General features: G+C 27.0%; 2 protein-coding genes across 2 annotated transcripts; one reads left to right on the forward strand and one right to left on the reverse strand.

Moving 5' to 3' along the window:
- Positions 1 to 3,596: 3,596 nt before the first annotated feature.
- LOC137826804 (pentatricopeptide repeat-containing protein At5g15300) lies at positions 3,597 to 6,222 on the reverse strand. The gene is made up of 2 exons (XM_068632938.1): positions 4,566 to 6,222; positions 3,597 to 4,423 (listed from the first exon to the last, which is right to left on the reverse strand). Exon 1 carries the CDS (start codon positions 6,140 to 6,142, stop codon positions 4,586 to 4,588), a length of 1,557 nt encoding a protein of 518 aa, XP_068489039.1. The 5' UTR covers positions 6,143 to 6,222; the 3' UTR covers positions 3,597 to 4,423; positions 4,566 to 4,585.
- A 10,812-nt stretch (positions 6,223 to 17,034) lies between these two features.
- On the forward strand, positions 17,035 to 19,105 carry LOC137827004 (NAC domain-containing protein 100-like). The gene is made up of 4 exons (XM_068633175.1): positions 17,035 to 17,355; positions 17,497 to 17,707; positions 17,810 to 18,078; positions 18,287 to 19,105. The coding sequence occupies exons 2-4, from the start codon at positions 17,521 to 17,523 to the stop codon at positions 18,893 to 18,895; spliced, it is 1,065 nt and encodes a 354-aa protein (XP_068489276.1). The 5' UTR covers positions 17,035 to 17,355; positions 17,497 to 17,520; the 3' UTR covers positions 18,896 to 19,105.
- Positions 19,106 to 24,232: the final 5,127 nt, after the last annotated feature.

The following is a 24,232-nucleotide window of genomic DNA, read 5'->3' on the forward strand; positions in this document are numbered from 1 at the left end:
CTTAAACAATAATCAATTATATTATAAATTAAAGAATATTATATATATATTCACTGTTTTCTAATGCGTTACACATTGTTATAATATGTGGCTAAGAACGTAATTTACTTATAGATTTTTCTATTATGGGCGTAAGTGAGTTATAGATGTATATGCATTTTTTTTTTAATTCAATTTAAGCACTTTTCTTTTCAATTCATCATCCTTTTTTTTTTATTTCTTAAACAGGTCTTATGGAAATTCGCACATTTTATTAATAATTTACTTATTAACTTATAATTATTTTTATTTATAAAATGAATTAATTTTTTATTTTATTTTTAATAATACCTACAATAAAAGTTTAACAAATCAGAGTATATAAATTTGACGTAAGAGGAAACTTGAAACATAAAATACTAAAGAGAAGAGAAAAAATAAAATAAATTTTACTAGTATAAAAATAAAAAAATATCACTGATAATATTAAAAATTTATTATACAACATTAAGAAAAGTTATTATATAACATTAACAAGTTTCTTTTTAATTTATTTGATATAATAAACATACATATTAGTGATATAACTATTTCTTCACATCAAGATATACATGTGTATATCTAAGATAAATATATCTTGGACATATTTGTTACGATTCTTACAAAGAAGCGTCCCAACTTTTACAACAATTTTAAGTTGTTGTCAAGACCCTTCTTTTCTCATAATATTTTATAGATACTTACTCATGGATGAAGTATCTAATTTATATGTTTGTTATATTTTAAATAAAATTATAATTTTTTAATATCTATATCTATTGAAATTTCTCTTAATAACCATTTTTTTATATAATTTTTTTATGATATCTTAATATATATTCAATAGAGTATGAATTACTTAATAAAATTATTTTTAAATTAATATGTCGTTTTTACAGGGAAACTAACTTCTCCACTCTTCAACTTTTTTCTTCATTTCTTATTTTAAGCAACAAGAAGAAGAAAGAGAGAGTATACTCTCACTCATTTTCACACCAAATTTCACATATTAAATAAAATAACATCCACTTTCAAATACTTTCTTCACTCCATTTCAAACAACTACATTATTTGATAAAATCATTATTCTTTTGTATCTACTATCAAGTCAATCCTCAATGTGAACATCATTACACTTTTAGATCTTAAAACTTTCAATGGAAGAAGAAGGACTTAACCTACATGTTGTTTAATCAATTCATTATTGTTCTTTTACATATTGATTTTTACTTTTTAATTTCGATTTATCTAACATCACTAGTTTTAATAAAGGATATAATTATTAATTTAAATTTAAAAATAACTTTTTTTATGGATAGTGTTGGTAGGAAAAGATAGAAGTATAATTGTAGAAGAGGAGGGATAGTGAGCATTATGTAGTAAGTTTGGGCAATGCAACATATTTATGCTGTGGTAGCCAAATGCAGTAAATTCTTCCACCCAACTCAGGGGTAGGGACCTAGTCAGAGGGTGTTCCTTCAACTTGGTCAAAAGCTGCTACTTCCCTTAAATGAGCTTTAATAAGAGATCTGAGAAACTAGCTACTCAGACATTATTGTTGATGGGGATGCATCTAATGAAGTGTGTGTGTTTATTGGCTTTTTCACCCATGCAAGGTCACATCCACCACTAAGACCACCCTAAGGTTACCCTCCTTTTTCAAAATTTCCCTTAGCCAAAGAACACTTTAAGGGCTGTCCCCAATGCAGCAATGCATTAACTCTTTCTCTGACCAACACTATTCACCCAATTTCTCTATATAATAACTAATCACAACCTTTCTGTTCTCTTCAAAGAAACTCCATTCGTCCATTTTCTGCCAACCAACCCCCTCAAGGCCAATTGCCTTCTTCTTTTCCACCTTTTCCTTTTATTTTAGTTCAGAATGTTGTCTTCCCCATTCGGGAAAAAAAGTGTTGGCCACATTTTCATTGGTCACAGCATATTTTATGAGTCTTTTCATCTAAATTGTCTTGCATGTGGGAATGAGGTCTTGTAGTGCAGCCAAGGATGACTTGCCGTTAAGCTTGTTTTGACATTACCTATGAAATCTTCTTCTTCACATGCTAACCGGCAAGTCAACTATGGCTACGCAAAGTCCTCCTTCTCTCATGTTAGATATTTGATGAATATTATATATTCAATATATAGTCAACTCTATCCACAGATGCAAATATACTTCATACTACCATTATTCAAATTTTTCAAGACACATTTGCTTAATTTGCTGTCATTTCTAGATTTATTTCTATCTCATGCATAACTCTTTCTCATTCATTCACTATTACAAAATCTAAAAAAAAATGACTAATAAAGACGGTTTTTATTTTTTATAAAATCATTGTTAAAATAGAGGTAGTGATAAACTTGTAATTAGTTTTTATTTTTAACAACAGTTACCTTGTAAATCATCACAATATGTCAATTTGATCTTGAAATAACGATGATTGTTCTTTGACTATTGTTATATGTATTGTTGAAGGGTATATAACGACTGTTGTTCTGAAATCGTCGTTATTTGTATCATTTTTTAACTCTCTACGCCTCCACCTTTATCGTTTTCATCTTCACTTGTGCACCCACTTCCTTTACCATGCATCTGTTAATTTATTCATTCTCTGCACCATGCATACTACTTGATACTTAGTTTGGTGGACTAACGTGTAGTTGAGAGAATAATCACATGATTTGGAGAAGTCTTTGCTGAATCTGCTAAATTTATTTCATTTGAGGTTCATCTGCATTTTTCTTTGTTTTCATTATGTAGTTTGTAACAAGGTTCCAAGTTGTGGTTATTATTGCTGTCTAATTTCCTTATAAAGCTTTTAAGCATGTATCTGTTTTTATCACTTTTATGTGATTAATTAGTTGTTACTTATTTGATATTTCTGTATCTTGTCATGCCTCAAATCAATGCATTGTTTTGTTTGTTTTCATATATAGTTTAGGAATCATAAATTATTTTATAAAAGTATATAAAAAAATCACATATAGTTTATATATTTACGTGACTCAAAAAATAATTGTAATAAGATTTTGTTTCTAATGCATTGTAAATGTAAATAATTTTAATCAATAATAGATCACTTTAAAAAAATTAAACAAAGAAGTTGATACAAAGTTAAAGATAATAAAACTTAAATAAATAGTTTTAAAAAATGAAATATTTGGGGGACATATATGCCCCCTTCCCCATATCCTACAAGTGTGGTTCCATTCTTGATTAAGCATCAGTTGTCTCATAAATATTTACAAACATAATTATTATCTAGAAAGGCTAAATAGAAGATGATAACTAAAAAAATTATACATTACTTCATCCTTATGAACTTCAAAGTCAAAGAAAGAGAAAAAGTTATCAAAATAGTGAACATAGAATGGAAAGAAACAGAGCAGAGGTATATTTGTTTTGCAATTTGATTTTATCCTTTAAAATTTCAGAAGAAAGTTTCCAATAGTGGGAATCTTTGTGGAGTTGGAAAGGACCATCTAAAAATTCAATATAGAAAGCAAGTACAGCAGTTACTCCACTTTGGTTATCAAACAAAGAAGAACTAACTTTAGCAACTTTTCCAAAATGAAACGAAAATATGTGCCTTTTTTATCAGCAAAGACAAGTTATATTAGTTTGTAATGTGTAAAGGGTACCAGAACCCTTATACATCAAGCAGTTGCAAGAAAAGTTCTAACCAATGGATTTGTTTATCTTGATCAGGTACATTTTCTGCAAGTGGGCCTCTCAAAATAGGCTTAGCAACTATTAAAGGCTCTTTCTTCCTCCACCTTCGTATATTCTTCTCTCACCTCCAAAAATACCCCTGTAATATTTTGAATTACGTAATCCGAAATTTTTTTTCAAATGTGTGTTCGGATTATATAATCGAAGCTACTCAATGGGGATGACACAAGAATGATAAAAAAGTATTTTCCCGTTTTGTGTGGTGAGCAGAAGAACCTATGAAGGTGAAGAAAGAAACACTCCTATTAAATTTTTGTTTTTTTAAAAGGAACTATTTAGCACTGTTAGTGCATGGATGGATTTGAAGAGCAAATGCCTATAAAATGCATGTTGTTCTCCAAGTCCAGGCTCATCAAATATTCACCACTCTGGTCCCTTCTCATATGCGTTTTTCCAACTCCACTTCTTAATGAACTATACAAGCCCCAAGCAAAGTCATCCAAATTCCAATAACTGCATTGGGTACAATCCTCATCCAGGCTACGAATTCAAATGTTGAGATGTACACAACTTTGTAATGGGATTGATTCGTGCTCAATACGACTTGAAACATTGCAGGCACAAACATCTGAACAGCCTCAAAGATCAAATGTATCTCCGCCCAATCATGTTCAGTCCGTAGAAACAAATTGATCTTTGTATGAATTGGCCAAAACTAGTTTCATCCTGCAATTTTGAAGTTTCACTTTATGGTTATCAGTGTCATAGTGTGGAGTTGAATGTAGATCATTTTTAGATCCACCTATTAATTGGTGTCGTATCAAAGTGAATAAATGATATTTCAATAATTGATCAACATCCATTTTACCCCATAATACTTGATGATCGTCAACTGTGTGCCTCAACAAAGCTAGAGCCGCGGTTTTTTGTCACACCGTTGTCGTCCATCAGTTTCCTTATCTTCTCAGCCCCATTCCATTCACCTTGTGAAGCATATACATTTGACAACAACACATAGTCCCCGCTTTGATTCCCTCTCATTCTGAGCAGCTGTTCATTTATTTGTTTTGCCATGTCCACATCTCCATGAACTTTGCAAGCTCCAAGCAAACTCCTCCAAACAATTGCATTTGGCTCTAACTTCATGGACGCTATGAAATCAAACGCTTCCTTCAAAAGTCCAGCACGTCCCAGCATGTCCACCACGCACCCACAATGTCTAATGTTTGGCTCAATCTTGTACTTAGTTCTCATAAGATGAAAATAACGATTACCCTCATCAACATTCCCAACATGACTACAAGCTGCCAAAACACCAACAAAAGTGACCTCATCTGGACAAACCTTGGTACTCTGCATTTCCCTAAACAGACCAAGTGATTCCTCAGCATGGCCATGAAAGGCCAACCCACTAATGACCGTGTTCCACGAGACCACATCTTTATCTCTTATCAACCAAAACACATGAATTGCTTTCCTAATATTTCCACACTTGGCATACATATCAACAAGAGCATTTCCCAACAATGTGCTAAACTTTCCCTCACTTATTTCCATGATCTTGCCGTGCACCTTCTCACCATTCTCTAAATCCCCCAAATCAGCACAAGCACACACCAAGCTCAACATTGTTACCTCATCGGGACACTCCCCAACTCTACACATCTCATCAGACAACTCCAACGCCTCCCTGTTCAAGCCACGAAGCACATAACCACCGATCATCGCATTCCAACTAACAACATCCCTCATAGGAGACTCATCAAAAAGTTTTCTAGCACACTTCATCTCCCCATGCTTTGTGTACGCTGTGATCATCACATTCCATGACACCAAATCTCTATTTGGCATTTCACCAAACAGTTTCCGTGCAACACTCAAATCCCCTCTTTGGGCATACCCAGCAATGAGTGCTGACCAAGCAACCAAATCCCTCTTATCCGAATCATCGAAAATCTCAGTTGCAATCTTCAAGTCTCCACATTTAGCATGGAAAACCAAAAGGGTGTTCCTCACAACCACATTTGAACCAAACCCAAGCCTCAAAACCCTACCATGAACAGCAGAACCAGTGTTGACCCAGACGAGCTTGGTGCAAGCCTTGAGAACAAATGGGAAGGTGAAGTTATCAGGCTTAACGAAACGCCGGTCCATCTGGGCATACAGTGCTACCGCGTGCAAGGGATCACGGCTCTGAGAAGAGCCTCTGATGATGGTGTTCCACATGAAGGTGTCTGGTTGGGGAATTTGAGCGAACATTTGGAGTGCGTATTGTGTCACGGCGGCACTAGCGGCGGGGCCAACCATCGACATGGCTGCGGCGAGAACGAGTTTTCGGAGGAGACCAGCGTTGGAAGTGAAACCATTAACGATCATTAAGGCGCGAATTTGTTTGAGGGTTCCAACGTCGGTAACAGTCGTGGTGCCTCTACTTTTTCTTATCATGCTCAAACTAATGAATGTCTCTTCACAACAACTCAATACTAATAATCTTAACTCACCAATTTAATTTTGTCCTTAATTAATTGTTGTAATGAATATGAACATGAAGACTATGCTTTTGTGAAACCCAAAAAGATCACTTATGTTTGAGTTTAAATTTTACTTTTAAGATAAAGTCACTTTAATTTTAAAAAAGTTATCAAATAAGATGTCTTAAAGAAGTTAATTTAATCGTTATTGAAATATTAAATAAAAATTATTAAATTAGATGTGAGATTTATGTCCATTGATATAAATTCGCATGAATTTAGATATTATTGAAACAATAAATAAGCCCAATTTAATGGCAATATAAATGATTAATTACATGAACAATATAATTTTTTTAGATGTGACGGATCACTGCTTCTACTCTTAATTGGTTGGTATGTAGAGAGACTACAAAACTGGAAAGAATACAAAATAAAAGCCAATTAAGATAATTAAAGACCAAATGTATGGATTCAAGAACACTTTCAAAAGTACCTAACATGGTGGCATCATCCCACAATTAAAGTAATCTCATGTTTACTTCAAATTACATGAATGTTGTATAACTATTAGTACATAAGATTTGTGAGAGCAAGTGATAAGTATTTTTTTTCTTAATTTATTAAGCATAATGTTATTATTTTTTTTATTTCCTTTAAACACATTTTAATTTATTTTTCTCATGGTTTTTATATTATAGAAAAAAATAGATTAATTATACTTTTTTTTGTTAATACATATTACATTTAATTTTTTTATATGATTTGGTGAAAAAGAAAAATTAGGCTAAAGAAAAAAAAGAGTTAAAACTAGATTCATGGTGATCATTATTAATACTATTAATAATAGTATTATTATATTTATTAATATTATTAATGCTAAGAATAAACTATTAAGATAATTATTAATAGTAATATTATTAATATTAATAATAGTATCATTAATAATAATGTTATTTTAATTATTATTAATATTATTATTATATTTATTAATATTATTATTATATTTATTCATGCTAATAATAAAACTATTAATATGATTGTTAATATTAATATTATTATTAATTTAATTATTATTATTATTAATTTTAATTAATATTAACATTATTATTATTTTAATTGTTAATAATATTATAATTATTATTGTAATAATTATTAATTTTATTAATATTAACATTATTCAACATGTTAATATAAACATGAAAATTGAAAGAAGGAAATATACATAAATTGTGGGAGAATAAAATCTTAGTATAGTCACCAATTTTGTTATTGATTTTTTGTGACTGACTTTTTGTGATTAAAAATATAATCATTATTTCAATCATTAAATCATAAAAATAACTTATGATCATTGATTTGGTTACTAATTTGTTCAAGGATAGTGACCATAATTTCAATAACTAATTTGATCACTAATAATGACTACATTTTTCAATCACTAATTTTGATCACTATTCAATAATTTTGTAGTAGTGAATATCTAAATTTTCCTTTATTGTGGTTAAATATAATCACCAAATTTTCTGGTATATTTTAATTATATTTATATATAATTTTATGTTTCTCATTTTTATTGATAGTTAATCTGTGTGTTTATTGATTAATATAAAAATCATAACCAGAAGTTGTAAGACACTGTAAAATCTTTATAAGTTCTTAACATAAAAAAATTATAATAAGTAAATAAAAAAGTTGTTAACCGAAAATAACTTATTTGTCATCTTTAAATTTTCAAAAACTTAAATTTAACTGATTGAGTTACAGGGATTTATTCAATAGAACAACTAGGGTTTGTATTGAGGGATTGAAGTATTGCTTTTCATGATAGGGTGTAAAAAATAATATGACTTTTAGTTTTTGAAATAAGTGGAACCCTAAACCCTAAAACATCATGAATATTTAAAATTAAAAAATTGAAACAACTCTAATTCGTTTTAAATATATTCTTTATATAGTTAGCTGAAAGTATGACTTTTCACAATTTTTAATAATTTTGAAAGAGTCCTTTAAAAGTGTTAAAAACGTGGAGTGACAGCACCTTCCTTTAGAACTAATTATACTATTTCGATAACATGTACCTATTCCAGTTAAGTCATGTTCATGGAATTTGAGTTTAGTTTGATTTCTTGAAGTACCTTTATGCAGACACTTTAAATAAATAAGTAGATAAATTTGTTCATGTCATGTTCAAGGAAGAAGAATATACATGCAGAAAATAAAAATAATAATTAGTTAATATATAGTTACCACTAGCAATTTATATATATTATCCTTCTACCAGGAATATGCATAAACTTTCATGCATTCCACACACGTATTTCAGTATACTTTTTTGTTTTTGCTTTATAAATATATAAAGAGAGAGAGTAATGAATATATTATAAAGAAATTTATCATGTTTCTTTTATTTTTTTAAGGCACTTACTCTTTTCTCTTAAGCAACTTTAGTTCGGGATTGTTTTATTTGAATAAAGTTAGAGGATTAAAGTTAATAAAGGGTGGTAATTACGTGTAAGTTTTTTATTTTAAATGTTATAAATATAAAATTAAATATTTTTTTAAATTATAAGTTCTTTAAAATCTTAAATTCTTTCACTTATTTTTCTAGAAATTTCAAAGAGAATAATTTTTTATTTTTTTATTTCTTCTTTCTAAGCGCACAGGTTAGGAGATAAATGAAAGTATAATTCAAATTAATAGAACTTGTTCCAAATGAATCACTCTTAGTCCGAGTATGTGTCTTTGCTTGTTGGATTTATCTTCTTGTAGACAAAATAAAGGATCTTTTAACTTTTTAAATTTATTTTATTTTTTGAAAATAGATTCCTTAGAAAGAAACACATTTGAAGATAAAGTAAGCTAACATTGATTTTAATTAGAATATAAGAGTAGAGAATAAGTTTGTAGGAGGATTAGGCATACATTATATTTAAAAGATAATCTTATGAAATTGGTTAAGTTTTTCTTTTTTTAGAAATATTTTTTAGTATATATATCATTCAAGTGCTTAATTTGATTATCAACAAGTACACAATTTGATCACTTAAGTAATATAAAATTGATAAAACTTAAATTTGTTTGAATTTTTATCGTCAAAGTAACAAGTGTCATTATTCAAGTGACAATTCATTGTTTAAGATAAAAAGTCATAACAATTTTTTCTTATATCAGTAAAATCAGTTAAATGGTTCCTTCCATCTGGTCAAGATGAATATTCACTAAATAAATGTTAAACTTATTATAGGATAACAAGGAAGATAGAAGAGATCAATATCGTGTATATATAATTGTGAAGTATATCAAATAAATATCATACGTGATTGATGTTTATGGGAAAATAGTTTATTCTTTAAATATGTTTTAAAATATATATATTATGTTTTTTTATCTATCCTTATATAAAAAGGAAATTTCTTATTATAATATTTTTTATATACATAATTTTTTTCCAATTCTACTCTTATTTAATATATTTCTTATTTAATATATTTTATTTTATTAATACAATGAAGTATTTTGTTATTCCATAAAAATTACTTTAAAAATAAAATTATTTTAAATTAATATTAATGTACAGTTTTTATATGACTCTTACTCTTCCATTAATTCTTTATTTTAAGATAACAAAGAGAGCATACTCTCACACATTTCTACACAAAATCTCACATATAAAATAAAATTAATAACTTTCACTTTTAATCACTCTTTGCACTCCATTTCTTGTTTTTCAATTTCGACTCATCCAAAATTATTTTTGTATGTATATTACATTTCTATCCTCATAAAAATAAGTAAAAGGAAAATATGGAGAGCATAATATGGATACACATGCTCTCGCATATGTGCATACACATGCCTTTCCACTAGTTTTAATTTTAATAGCTAGTTTTAATATCGATAGTAAAATAGTTATACTACTAATAAAAATAAATACCACACTACAAGAAAATCATGAAATAGAAACTAATTTTTAGAGACCATTTTAGAAACTAAAAAAAAATTGGTTTCTAAATTAGTTTCTATTATTGTTAAATTGTTTCTAAATTGGTATATAATTAGCAACCAAAGTTTTAACTACCAATTATTTAGTTTCTAAATTTGGTCTCTAAAACCTTGGTTGCTAATTAATACCAATTTAGAAACTGTTTAACAATAATATAAACTAATTTAGAAACCAAAATTTTGTTTAGTTTCTAAAATGGTCTCTAATTTAGTTACTATTGCAACTAATTATTTTGGTCTCTAAAAATTGGTTTCTATTTAATGATTTTCTTGTAGTGACCAGTTTAGTTACTATTGCAACTAATTATTTTAGTGTTTAAAAATTGGTTTCTATTTAATGATTTTCTTGTAGTGTGAGTTTGTTGTTAAGTTAATTAATTTTATAGAGTAAGTAATATATTGATCTGTTTATTATGAATTGTAATAAGTTTGATGGCTCTGCATTGTCCAGTGCATACTTTAGGAACTTTAGGTAAATTACATTTTTAGATCTAATATAGGTTATTATCTTAAGAAAAAATCTTTTTTTCTCAAATATACAACTATATTATTACTGTTCCCGTCGTCCGTTATCATTATTTATTTTAAAAAAATCACTCGATTAATTAGTTAATTATAAACACAAAAATAAATGTGATCAATCTAAATTATTTTCAGAATTAACACATATTTTCATTAATATTTTTTGTTCATTCATATTTTGTGATCATACGTGAGAGCTTGGAATTCCGAGAAGATAATAAGGTGGAATCCTTGTGATAGGATTAATGGTGTTGCCAACATCCACTTTTCTTAAGAATCATAAAAAGTTGTAAGCAATAGAAGGTTGCTATTTTCGTTTAATTTGATGTTTCTGTATACAGAGACAGGATCATGCACCTTATAAAAATAACTTTAAATTAATAATGTTCATCATACACGTGTAAATTACATCTATCTTTAATACTCTATTAATCAACATCATTCTTCTAAATTTAACAGATTTGCTCTAATATTCTATAAAAAAAACATATCTTTGTTCACCTATACATATATAATTAATGAACTTGTGAGTAGGATTTTAGAAAATTTTAAAAACATATGCACCTTTTAGAAAAAAAAAAAACTCTGCATGCAATTACATATATTAAAACATTATTTAAAATTTTAAATATATAAATTGATTATTTTTCAATATATTAAGTTTTATAATAAAAGATATTACAAACTGGACTTTAAGCCTAACTCAACCCCATAAAACTCACTTATATACAATAAAAGACTCTAATCTCTAGTCATTGTGAGATTTCCAACAAAAGATAAATTAATTTTTTTAGTAATATTTTATATTTGGCCACCCAACAAAAATTCGCCCCTGGTAGTGAAATCAAGTTCCTTGAACTTGTTATATTAAAGTACTATTAAAACAAAACAAGTTATTTGAACGTGCATCTACTTGTTACTGTAAATAAATACATTGAATCTGTGAAGAAAGAAATAAAAACAGTAAAAATGTTTAGATATATAACTAAGTATTCAATTGAGAATTAGTTTCATTGTGCAGTATGAATTATTGGATTGGGTTGGATTTAATTTTTTATCTATTTCAAAGTGGACTTTAAGTTTAACTCAACCCTATAAAACTAGTTCATGGAGTGAGGCTTGCACTCACTTATATACAATGAAATGTCCTAATCTCTAGTCGATGTGGGATCTCCAACACCCCTCACGCTGAGAGTGACAGCTCGTGTGTGAGATAACATATTATGGGTGGTCCGATAACGGGTGACCTGATAAGTCCACCAAACACTCGCTAAGATAGACTTTAAATGGTTGCTCTGATACCATATTACAAAATAGAAAATGAACAAAAGAGTAAACTGAAGACAAAAGATATGAGAATGAATATCTCTTCTTTCTTGTTATTCAAATCAAAACAAATGGTCTGAATATATACAAGTAGTACACTCATTATAGGTTTAACTAAAGAGAAAAAGAAAATCAATAATTAAATACTAGAATCATAACACAAATAATAATCGAGTTGAGTAGAATTTTGTTTGTTTTATCTGACAACCTTACCATAATTAAAGTATATACGTGTTGGATTAACTAATTAAAAACAATTTCCATTTTTTAAAATATTTCAAAATAACTACTTTTAGTATTTCTTAGTTTCTATAAGGTAAAATCTATACATATAAAATATAATTAAACATAATTTTTTAATTTGCTATAGTGAAAAAAGACACTTTTTTATTTGATATACATTTTATCAACTGCAAAGTTTAAATTCTAAATTAAAATAAAGTGAATTAAATTTATGTAATAGCATATAAAAAAGAAATAAAATTGAAATGAAACATAATTATGGGTTAAATAAGTTTTTGATACTTCTAAAATTAGTGCCTGTTAAAATTGGTACCTCTAAAATGGATTATTACTTTTTATACCTAACATTAATAAATAGGTGAATTTGATCCTATTTTGTTACTTTAAATTAATAGTAGAAATATATTAATTTTGATAGAGTCACATGCAAGCATAGTAAATATCTTACTAGAATGATTATATGTGAACCTTGTTAATTCGAAAGTAATAAAATAGTTAGGCCACGTTTTGATGTTTAATGAACGTTGGGTATGTAACTACTCCACTTTAAGAGTATTAGGACATCGTTTAAAATTAATGAAAAATGATATTCTTATATCTATTAAATAAAATAGTTTATTTTTTATTTTTCTAAAAATTATTATTGCTCCAAAATCTATATTCTATATATTTTTTTCTATTTTCTTTTTAAGACTCTTTAACGATCCTTTGTTCTTTTTTCTTTTATAAAGTCACAAGTTATTAGGATGCAGCATGGAATAAAAGTAGAGTAGCCAAATAAAATTGTGACCATTATAGTATTTTTTTTTCCTTTGAGTTTTGAGTTTTTTTTTTTTTTATGCAATCTAGAAATCTGCCACTTGTATAATCAACTAAGAAAAAAAAAGAAGCTTTTTTTGTCTAAGTTTGTAGCCATTAGGTTGATTTTTTAGTTTTTGTTTCTGGGGAGAAGCTTAAAGGATCCTTGAGTTTTACACACACACACTTTAATTATTTTTATAATTTAAAATATTAATATTTATATTAATTTTAATATATTTATTTATATAATTTTTTTATTTTATTTGATTTTGTTTAAATTTAAGATATTTTTTAGAAATTTAAATATAAAATCAAAGAAATTTAAAGTTATCAAATAGAAACATAAAAATGAGGTATGAAAGAGAAGAGAATTTTGAAGTTATAGAAATAATCGAGTTTTAGAGTGTTAAATGGTCAATTTGAAGGGTTATTTGAAAGAGAGAGTGAAAAAAAAGGTGGTGTTAAGTAAAAAAGGGTATACTGGAAAGTAAAATTTTACATACAAATTTTTTTCTTCATATATTATTATTATGATAATAGATAATTGTGATTATTTTATTGACTCTTCAAATTCTTTATTTAAATTGTTTTTCTTGTGTTTTAGTATAAATTTGTTTAGTTTCATTACGATCATGAAATAGAAATCAATTTTTAGATACCAAAATAATTAGTTATAATAGAAACTAAAATAGAGATCATTTTAGAAACTAAGAAAAAATGGTTTCTAAATTAGTTTTTATTACTTTCTATTATTGTTAAACAATTTTTAAATTGGTATCTAATTAGCAACCAAGGTTTTTCTACTAACCGATAGCTTATAAATTTGGTAGCAAAGACCTTGATTGCTAATTAGATACCAATTTAGAAATTATTTAACAATAATAAAAACTAATTTAGAAACCAAATTTCTTTTTAGTTTCTAAAATGGTCTCTAATTTAGTTACTATTGCAATTAATTATTTTGGTTTCTATTTTATAATTTTCTTGTAGTGTTTGTTATAAATAGTTTATTTTTCATAACTGTATCTTCATGCAATTTCAATTATTTTTTATTGTTTTTTTTATTTGTTTTTTGGCATATATTTGGAGTCATGTAGGATTTTCATCTGCCATATATATATAACAGTTAATTAAATGTATTGATAGATAATGTCTTATATTTTTTCTGTACTCTTTGATTGTTTAAGCATGTTATGTTATTGTTAAATGTTTATGTCTATTTTTTAATGCTATAATAGTCTTTCTTCAATCATGTCAACATTTAACACAGACTACCACTATAAATATCAAATGAAAAAAATATTATAAGAATCCATTCTAACAAGTAATATAATTTTTTTTTATTTTTTTTAAAACAACAAGAAGTAATATTGAAAATTATATTGTTACATATATCTAAATTTGTTGATCGAATCTCATTATTACAAAAGTATAAAATAAAATAAAGTTATTGATTGAATCTCATTATTACATAAGTATAAAAATAAGATTGTTTTATCAAAATTTTATTATTATACACAAGTGTAGAATTGTGACTTGGATTTCATTAGTGATAAGTGTAAAATTGTTGATAGAATCTCATTATAAAATGGTTGTAAAATTGTCTATAAGATTTCATTATTATAAAAGTGTAGAATTATCGACAGGATTTCATTATTACACGTGTAGAATTGTCTAGAAGATTTTATTATTACACGTGTAGAATTGTCTAGAAGATTTTATTATTACACGTGCAGAATTGTCCAGAAGATTTCATTATTACACGTGTATAATTGTCTAGTGGATTTCATTATTACACAAGTATAGAATTGTTGATCAAATCTAAAATTGTAGAATTGTATTATTACATAAATCTAAAAAATTTAGTCAAATTGTGAGATTAAACTTTATTATTGACAAGTGTAAAGTTGTTAGTAGAATCTCATCATTAGACAGGTATAAAACTGTTAGTAGGATTTCATTATTATACCGGTATAGATAAGACAAAAAAAATATGAATTTCATATTAAATAAAAGTGATTAGAAGATAAGATGCTTTTAATATTATTCGGTAACGTGACACTATAATATTTCCAGAATTGAATTGTCAAGAGAAACTCATTATTACATAAATATATAATTAATGATACAATCTCATTATTACATAAGTGTAGAATTATAGATACACTACAAGAAAATCATGAAATAGAAACAACAACCAATAATTAGTTGTTATAGTGACTAAATTAGAGACTATTTTAGAGACTAAAAAAAAATTGGTTTCTAAATTAGTTTATATTATTGTTAAATGGTTTCTAGATTGGTATCTAATTAACAACCAAGGTTTTTGCTACAAAATTTAGAATCTAAATAATTTGTAGTTAAAACCTTGTTAACTAATTAGATACCAATTTAGAAACCATTTAACAATAATAGAAACTAATTTAGAAACCATTTTTTTAGTTTCTAAAATGATCTCTAATTTAGTCACTATAGCAACTAATTATTTTTTGTTTCTAAAATTAGTTTCTATTCCATGATTTTCTTGTAGTGATAGAATTTCATCACTACACAAGTGTATATAAACAAACATTACAAGAAAATTATTAAATAAAAAATAATTTTAGAGAAAAAAAATAATTAATTATTATATTAACTAAAATAAATACTATTTTGGAGACTAAAAAAATTATTGGTATCTAAATTAATTTATATTATTAATAAATAATTTCTAAATTGATATCTAATTAGCTATAAAGGTTTTAACTACCAACATCTAAATAAGTGATAGTTAAAACATTGGTAGCTAATTAGTACTAATTTAGAAAATATTTATCAAAAATAGAAACTAATTAAGATATCAATAATTCTTGTAACCTAGAGTACCTAGTTTAGTAACTATAACAACTAATTATATTTTATCTCTAAAATTAGTTTCAATTCAATGATTTTCTAATAATGAAATTTCTTTTGAATGAGAGTGATGAAAAGATGAAACATTTCTAATACTATGAGGTATTATGTCATCATCATACTACTAGAATTGTCGGTATAGATTTATTGTTGTATATAAATCTAAAATTGTCGGTGAAATCTTATTATTACACCAACTTATAGACAACTGTCGATAAAATCTCATTATTACACAGACAGACAGGACAGTCATACAGACAACTGTCAATGAAATCTTATCATTACATAATTATAGAATTGTCAGTAAGAACTCATCATTACACAAGTAGAGATTCCATATAATTATACTAGAATTTCGCCGAACTTTAAGATAATAAAGTAACTAAAAAGATGTTTTTATAGATATCCACTTATTAGGACGTAAATAACGTAAGAAATAATTAAACTGTTGTTTAAAAAATTAAAATTAAATTGTTAAATTTATACCTTTAATTACTTGTATCAATTTATATACGTTAAGAAGGATAGAAATGGTTATAAATATTTGGATCATCTGACATTAAGAAGCATAGTGATGAGTTCTAGTGCTTTACATGGTATAAGCATCATCTCATCTTGTATTCAGTGTTGCCACTGACTCATTTTTCTTTCCTTTTAACTTTCATCTCCTTAACTCTGTTTTTTTTTTTTTGTTATTGGAATGGTGTTTCAGTGTTTGGTTTATGAACAATGGAGGTTTTTAATTTGAAGAGCATAGCAACGTCAACAGTGACTGGTGACTCTGTGAGGTGTTCTTAGCAATCATAGGAAAGGAAACTCTACACAATTGGTAAGGTACGAAAATCATTATAAAGTGAAATCAACTTCTAATCACTCTAAAGTTTAGGTTGTTTTCATGCCCAATTTAATTTTTAGCCCCTTGTTAAACAAGATTTTTTTAGGATAAAATATGTTTTAAAGATATAAAAACAAACTTTATAATTTTAGGAAGATTGAAAAGATGTTTATTTGTCTACTGTTCATCACCCTTTTTTATTTACAGAATTAAATTATTATTGTTTTTACTCCATGATTTTCACCTTTCAACTTTTGAGATACTCAATCATGCACATATACAAGCATGAAGGCTCCCCAGTTACTTGTCAGCCATAGTTATGAATACCCACAAAACCAGTATTTAAGGAGTTTGGTCTTTTTCACAATTTTTCCTTAACACCGTCTTCATCAAATTCCTCGAAAAAACAAACTTTTTGTTCATTCCCTCTGGTCCCTTTTTCCTCTTAGGTTACACAGTTTAAAATCACATGCAGAAAAATTGTACCCCCCTCAAAAGCCAAAACCTTTGTGGTTTTCTGTTCTTGCAACTAAGACATTAGTGCTTCCTTCTTTAACAGTCTGGTTGGTTCCTTTGATTGATTTTAATTTTTCACTTCAATTGAAGCACCTATCTTTGAGAATTAAATGTGTTCTGTGTGTGAACATGTACGAATTAATGAGTTTGTCATGTTTTGTTTTTCATTTGCTTCTTTGATGAAACAGGGGATTTTGGCAGGGATTGGATCAATGGAGAACGTTTGCAAAACAAGTAAGGAAAACCAGCAGTTGAAGTTGCCAACAGGTTTTAGATTTCACCCAACAGATGAAGAACTCATAAAACACTACCTCACAAAGAAGGTTGTTGACAACTGTTTCTGTGCTGTGGCCATTGGTGAGGCTGATTTGAACAAGTGTGAGCCATGGAATCTGCCTGGTGAGTCGATCATTTTAATTTTTTATTAATTGAATTCTTGTTGTAGCTTGCTTTGTCGGTGAATTGATGATGCCTTTTCACAATCGTGTTTGGTTTTTGAAGGATTGGCTAAAATGGGTGAAACTGAGTGGTATTATTTCTGTGTGAGGGACAAAAAGTACCCAACTGGTTTAAGGGCTAATAGGGCTACTGAAGCTGGTTATTGGAAAGCCACAGGGAAAGACAGGGAGATAATAGCGGAAAATGCACTCATTGGGATGAAGAAAACCTTAGTTTTCTACAAGGGAAGAGCTCCAAAAGGTGAAAAGACAAACTGGGTTATGCATGAATATAGGTTGGAAGGGATACAGAATCAACACAAATCTGCAAAGGTATGGTTCATTTTGCATAGTCCTAGATTATCACGATCATGATCAAATTCTTTTAGTCATATATAATTGAGTTTTATTAACTCTTTTTTTGGTTGATTAGGACCATGAACACATGTTAGTTTCATAGTTTATTGATTTATACTCTCCCTCAAGATGAACATTTGTTAACTAAGGTTGTTTTGTTCTGACAATTTGCCCCATTTTATAGAGCGAATGGGTGGTGTGCAGAGTCTTTGAGAAGGGTCCTTGTGGAAAGAAATTGCATGTTCCAAATCGTGAGAGGTTCAATTCCTCTGGAAATGAATCATCATCACCTTCTGCTCAATTGCCTCCTTTGATGGATTCTCCTCCAGACAACAGTGAAACAATAACCACTGCCGGTGAGTTGTCTCAGGTGACCAGCTGTGATCCAAATCAAACTATGGATCCAAACACACATGATGACATTCTTCACAGCTTGGAAACTCCTATGTTGGACTTTTCATCCTCTGCAACTCCTTATGATGTTTTCCCTTCAGGCAAAGCAACCCTTTCAGGCATAAACCAGCCAACCCAGATTGCACACCAGATTGGGGACTCACAGTACCCAGATTATTGTTATATGCCTCAAGAACAGTCCTTGAGGATGCTGATGGGAAACCATGAATCAAGTGCAAAGCAAATTCAGAAAGCAGAGTTTTCTGAGGGAAGAGAATTTGAAGCTGATATCTCATCTGTGTTATACAACAGTGACATGATGCAAAGAATGTTTGAGAATCAAGAACATTCATCAGCTTCTGCAGGACATGTGGACACTGATAGCATGTGGAATTACTGAAGATGGTTAAGGAATAATATTTAGTGTAAGACAGAAACTATGTCAATTATATATTATATGATACATATAGGTTGATCCCTACAACTGCATGAACTTTATAGGAACTATGAGAAATGCATAAAATTAGTGCTGAATACTCTATAATTTGTAAGATATGTTCATCCTTATTTTCATCATTGCAACCTAGTACCCTATAACTCAGCTACTTATATACATTGAGGACGAAACCCAACACCCTTCCCACCCTTTCTTTGCTTTTTTAATATGTAATTTTTATTTTCAAAATTATCTTATTACATAGTTTTTATCAAAATTTACTTTGTTTTATAATTTAATTTAACGATATAAAATAGCATAACTAAAAAAAATTGTGTTTGTGAAATTTTTACCTCTAAATTAAATTGTAGTTCAATTCTCTTGATTTATGAGGTGATAATTTCTCTACATTTTGTAGTTGTGTGGATGCATTTCATTTAAAATGACTTTATTAAATAAATAAAAATGTCTAAATTTGTGTAATTAGAGTAATCATCTACGAGGAGGTTATGAAGTTTAATTTTTTTTTTTTTATCCTACATAAATTAGAGAGGAATACAATTCATGGTATATAAGTGGTAAACCTCGACCTTAAAAGTCGATTTTATGAAATTAAATTACGTTTAAAGTCTACTTTATAATACTTTTTAGTTAATATTTTACTTATAAAATTGTTCTATATGGTCCTATATATTAAATTATTATGAGTTCTAAATTTATAAAATATTATTGTACACATAAAATTTAAAAAAAATTATTGGTGATATTTTATATATGGTCACCCACCTATATTAATAATCTAGTTTCGTCCCTAATTGTAGGTAGTTAAACCATTTTTTAGGAATTGTCTGTGCAACTTTTGGATACAGAACTAACCTACCATCTGCTTTAGATAACGCGGTCTTAGTCATAGCCAGTTACTGTAGCTAATCTTTAGGTAATTTTTTTCAAATAAATACAACTTTATATATAATTTAAATAATTACTTCTCAAAACTATATCTCCTCAGCTCCTACAAATTAATCATAAAAAAAAATCAACTGGGAAAAAACAACTATTTTTATAATTAATTATAAAAAAAATGTCTTCTCCTTCAATTTGCTAACAAATCTAGCTACTAAGACTGTTTGTTGACTAATAAATAATTTCATTTGAAAGGAGTAATTTATACGAGTCACAAAAATAAATAAATATTTTTTGAAGATAAAATTGTATATTAATTCAGTTTTAGTATTTGTTATCTTACAAGTAATGACTATAATAATGAAAAATAAAAGTATATTAAAAAATATTATATTCAATTTTTTTATCTATTGATAGGTGATTCTACAAGAGTCTTTCCTATAATGATTGATTTTAAAAAATCAACAAATTTTCATTAAAATATTTTTTTAAAAAAATTAATATTATATTAAAAAATAAATTTTAAGTTTAATTTAATCTTATATTATTAACTCATATGTATCTATTTATATATTATAAAATGTGTTTTTATTGAAAGATATTCAACAATAAAAAAATAATTAATATATATGTATTCTTTGATGGACAGATTCCTCTAAAAATAATAAAAGAAGGTAATTATTGTAAACATTTATCGTAATAATGGAATATTAGTTTTCCTATTAAAAATATATCGACATAAAACACATGTTGTGAGTTAAACACGTCCCTTTGAAACCTAATAGGTTTTTAATATTGATTTTGTTTGGTATATTAGTTAGTGATGATTTGCATCAGTTTGCGTCATCTCCTCTTTCTCTGTGTTAGGCCACCAACCGCTACTCGTATGAATGATTAAACAACAAACGATAACATACAGAATCACTCAACTTTTATTTTGGCAAAAGTCAGAGCCACCAAATGTTTTTAACTAAATGTTTTTCTTTATCAAGAACAAATTTCAAATTCAACTCTTACTCTATGTATCTATAAATCACAATCTCCCTCACTCTATTCATCCCTTTGTGGCTGCAAATTTTTATTTCTTTTTGTGTTGAAAAATATTGAAAAATCAACATCAATTACATTATTAATATATCTATTTTGACTTCAAGTTCGAGGATATCATCATTAAGGTCAATCATCGCATCTGAGATATTAACTGCTTTAAAGATCGTTAATTCATCACAGTTTTATCTTTAAAAGACGTCTTAGTGTATTGAAAGAGAAAAAAATATATTTTGACTGTTCCAACTTCAAATTCAAGAAATAACATGACTAGGATTAATCATCGCATATGAGATATTGTCTGATTTGAAGTTCAATACTCTGTCACGATTTTATTTTTATCCTTAAAAAACGTTTAAATAAACATCACTATTCTGATCTCAAATCCAAAATATCAAATAAAAAAATAATACCATTATAATCTATTAATTATAATCACATATATTACTTAAGCTTCAAATTTCATAAAACAACAACATCTATTAAATTATAACCACATAACTCTTATTCGCATATTTTAAAGTGATAACCAATTATTACTTTATCCATAACTTTATATTGAATCTAATTTTAATTAATCGAGTTAAATTATAAATATATATTACTTTGATTGTGCACATCAAATTTAATGATGCAATCACAATTTAAAGGCTTTTGTGGGGGCTGTAACTGTCAGCAGCCAAATTGAAAACAGTGAAAATTGTGTTGAGTTTGTGACTGTATCATTATTTGGGTTTGACATTTTTCACATGGTTATATATGCCATTTTTCTTTAATTCTTTATGCATGTAAGGTCTTCGATCACCAATAAAATTGATAGTCTCAAGAATTTTCTTTTTCAGGTTCTTATTATATATGTAACTAATATTTTTTTCTAAAAGCTACATCCATGAATATAATCTTAATTTCTAATTATTATTTTCAGTGAAAAAGTGATTTTACACTTTTCTTATAACTTTATGGGTTATATTCTTTTAGTTCTGGTTTTAGATATATACACCATGGCCACATGAAAAAAAATGGCAAAAAAATTTCTTAATGAGCCCTTTAAAATTGCTTTAAAACTTGACGTTGATGTTTACATGCTAACACAACCTAAAAAACTAGTAAAGGTAAATTTGAAGGGTTGGTATGAGAGTGCTGTCTGTGTGTAATGCTGCTGCGTCGCTAAATTCTCTGCAAACTCAATCATCATAAATGCTATTTTAGCAAACCAAATTCAAAAAGAAGAATAAATAAATGGCAATTAATTAAAATTAAATACATTAATAGTTTATATAACTAATTTATATAAAATTTAAATATTAGAATATCATTAAATAGAAACTAATCTTATAAAGAAAGAATAATTAATTACTAAATTATCTATTACTTTAGATACTAACAAAATTATTGCTATATAAATTAATTTTTATTATTAATAATAGTTTTTAGATTAGTATTTAATTAATTATTTATAATTTAGATTTTAAAATTATTAGTAGCTAATTTACTAAAAAAAATATTAAATAGAAACCAATTTTAGAGATAAAAAATAATTAGTTGACTAAATTAGAGATAATTTTAGTGACTAAAAAATTTATTGATTTTTAAATTAGTTTCTATAGTTGATAAATAGTTTTTAAATTGGTATCTAATTAGCTACCAATGTTTTAACTATCAATTATTTAGATTCTAAATTTGGTAGAAAAACTTTGGTAGTTAATTAGATACCAATTTAGAAACTATTTATCAATAATAGAAACTAAACCAATGATTTTTTTTAGCCTCTAAAATAGTTTCTAATTTAGTCACTATAACAACTAATTATTTTGTCTTTAAAAATTAATTTCTATTTAATAATTTTCTTATAGTGATTAGATATCAATTCATAAATTATTTATCAATAATATAAAGTAATTTATATTCTAATAATTTATTAATTTTTAAAATAATATTTAATTTAGTTAATATAAAAACTAATTTAAATAACAAAAATCATTTTAGTTTATAAATAATATCTAATTTAATCAAATATAACAACTAATTATTATTTTTTAAAAATTAATGTTTGTTTAATAAATTTTTTTAATCAATTCTACAAACACTAAACCTCAAAAAAACTTGTATTGATAATAATAAAATTCTGAAAAACAATTAATCTAAACGTTTGACGTAAAAAGAACAGTTTTAGAGTGAGCATCTATGATGAGTGTATAAAGAGACAAAGCATCCACTGTTAGTTTGAAGCAACATTCGTCGGAACTAGCTAAAACGTTGTTTATGTGCTACTTGTCCATCTTCATGGCATCATTTTTTAGCATCACCTTTTGCATGTTTTGGTGAAATCTGATAAAGATGATTTTATTTAGTTATTGGTTCATGAATATAATTGGTATAGGCTATTGTTTGATGGTTAATTAATTAGTTCATAAAAAACTCTTATTCCATCCCAACCCCACCTTTTATATTGACGTGAAATAACAACCACCAATTAGTGGCCATTGATGTAGAATTTGTCATTGCTATGCATTTTTATTCTTTCTTAAAGTAATTATATTTTAATTGAAGCAGAAAACAGAGATTAGTTGAAAACAGTTTTATTTCAATTAAGATGGTAAACTCAATAATACCGATTACCCGATTTCAACCTTCAAAAATTTTAATAAAATTTGAACTTCCGTACTACTAATGTGAAGTGACAAAATTATTTTTAAATAATAACGGTGAAGATAAAAATAAATTTCATAGTTTATTTTTCAAAATATGTTTTCAGATTTAATTTTCTGAAACACTTTTCTAGTTTTCGGAATTATTTATCTTAAATAAATTTCGGAAATTTATCTTTTAAATTATTTTTTTCATAATGTATTTTTTGTATTTTTAAATTGGAGTGAGATTTTTAATTTTCAATTATATTCTTCAATTTCATTTTGAGAATATAAAAATCTATTCTAAATTTTCTTTTTCAAATTATATTTTTTTAATTCTGAATTTTCAATTTCATACATAATAAAGGACAATTTTGGAAAATATTAATTGGATTGGGTGCAGGTTAAAAATGTTAGGTATAGAAAGAATTTGTCGCTCATTGGGCCAATCAGCCCGTTAACATGTTACCAATAAGTTAGCTTGAATTGGACCAATGAGCCCGTTCAAATGTTACCAATAAGTTTTTGGATGTTTCTACATGCACCCCTATATTTTTCTTCCTGCAGCACCTGTTAATGTCCTATTTATTTTATTTTCCTAAGGTAGTACAAGTTTTTGTTTGTAACAGGCACTTCTCCAAGAATTTATTCTTATTTGCAATAGATTATTAATCACAATAATTGAACTTCAGGAACAGTTCATTTCAACGTCCATAATATT

Source organism: Phaseolus vulgaris, chromosome 8, assembly GCF_000499845.2.
Source record: "Phaseolus vulgaris cultivar G19833 chromosome 8, P. vulgaris v2.0, whole genome shotgun sequence".
Lineage (NCBI taxonomy): Eukaryota > Viridiplantae > Streptophyta > Magnoliopsida > Fabales > Fabaceae > Phaseolus > Phaseolus vulgaris.

Coding starts and splice junctions, on each gene's coding strand:
- LOC137826804 (XM_068632938.1), bottom strand. CDS start 6,142: ATGATAAGAAAAAGTAGAGGCACCACGACTGTTACCGACGTTGGAACC.
- LOC137827004 (XM_068633175.1), top strand. CDS start 17,521: ATGGAGAACGTTTGCAAAACAAGTAAGGAAAACCAGCAGTTGAAGTTG. Junction 17,708..17,809: donor TGAGCCATGGAATCTGCCTG/GTGAGTCGATCA, acceptor TGGTTTTTGAAG/GATTGGCTAAAATGGGTGAA. Junction 18,079..18,286: donor ATCAACACAAATCTGCAAAG/GTATGGTTCATT, acceptor CCCATTTTATAG/AGCGAATGGGTGGTGTGCAG.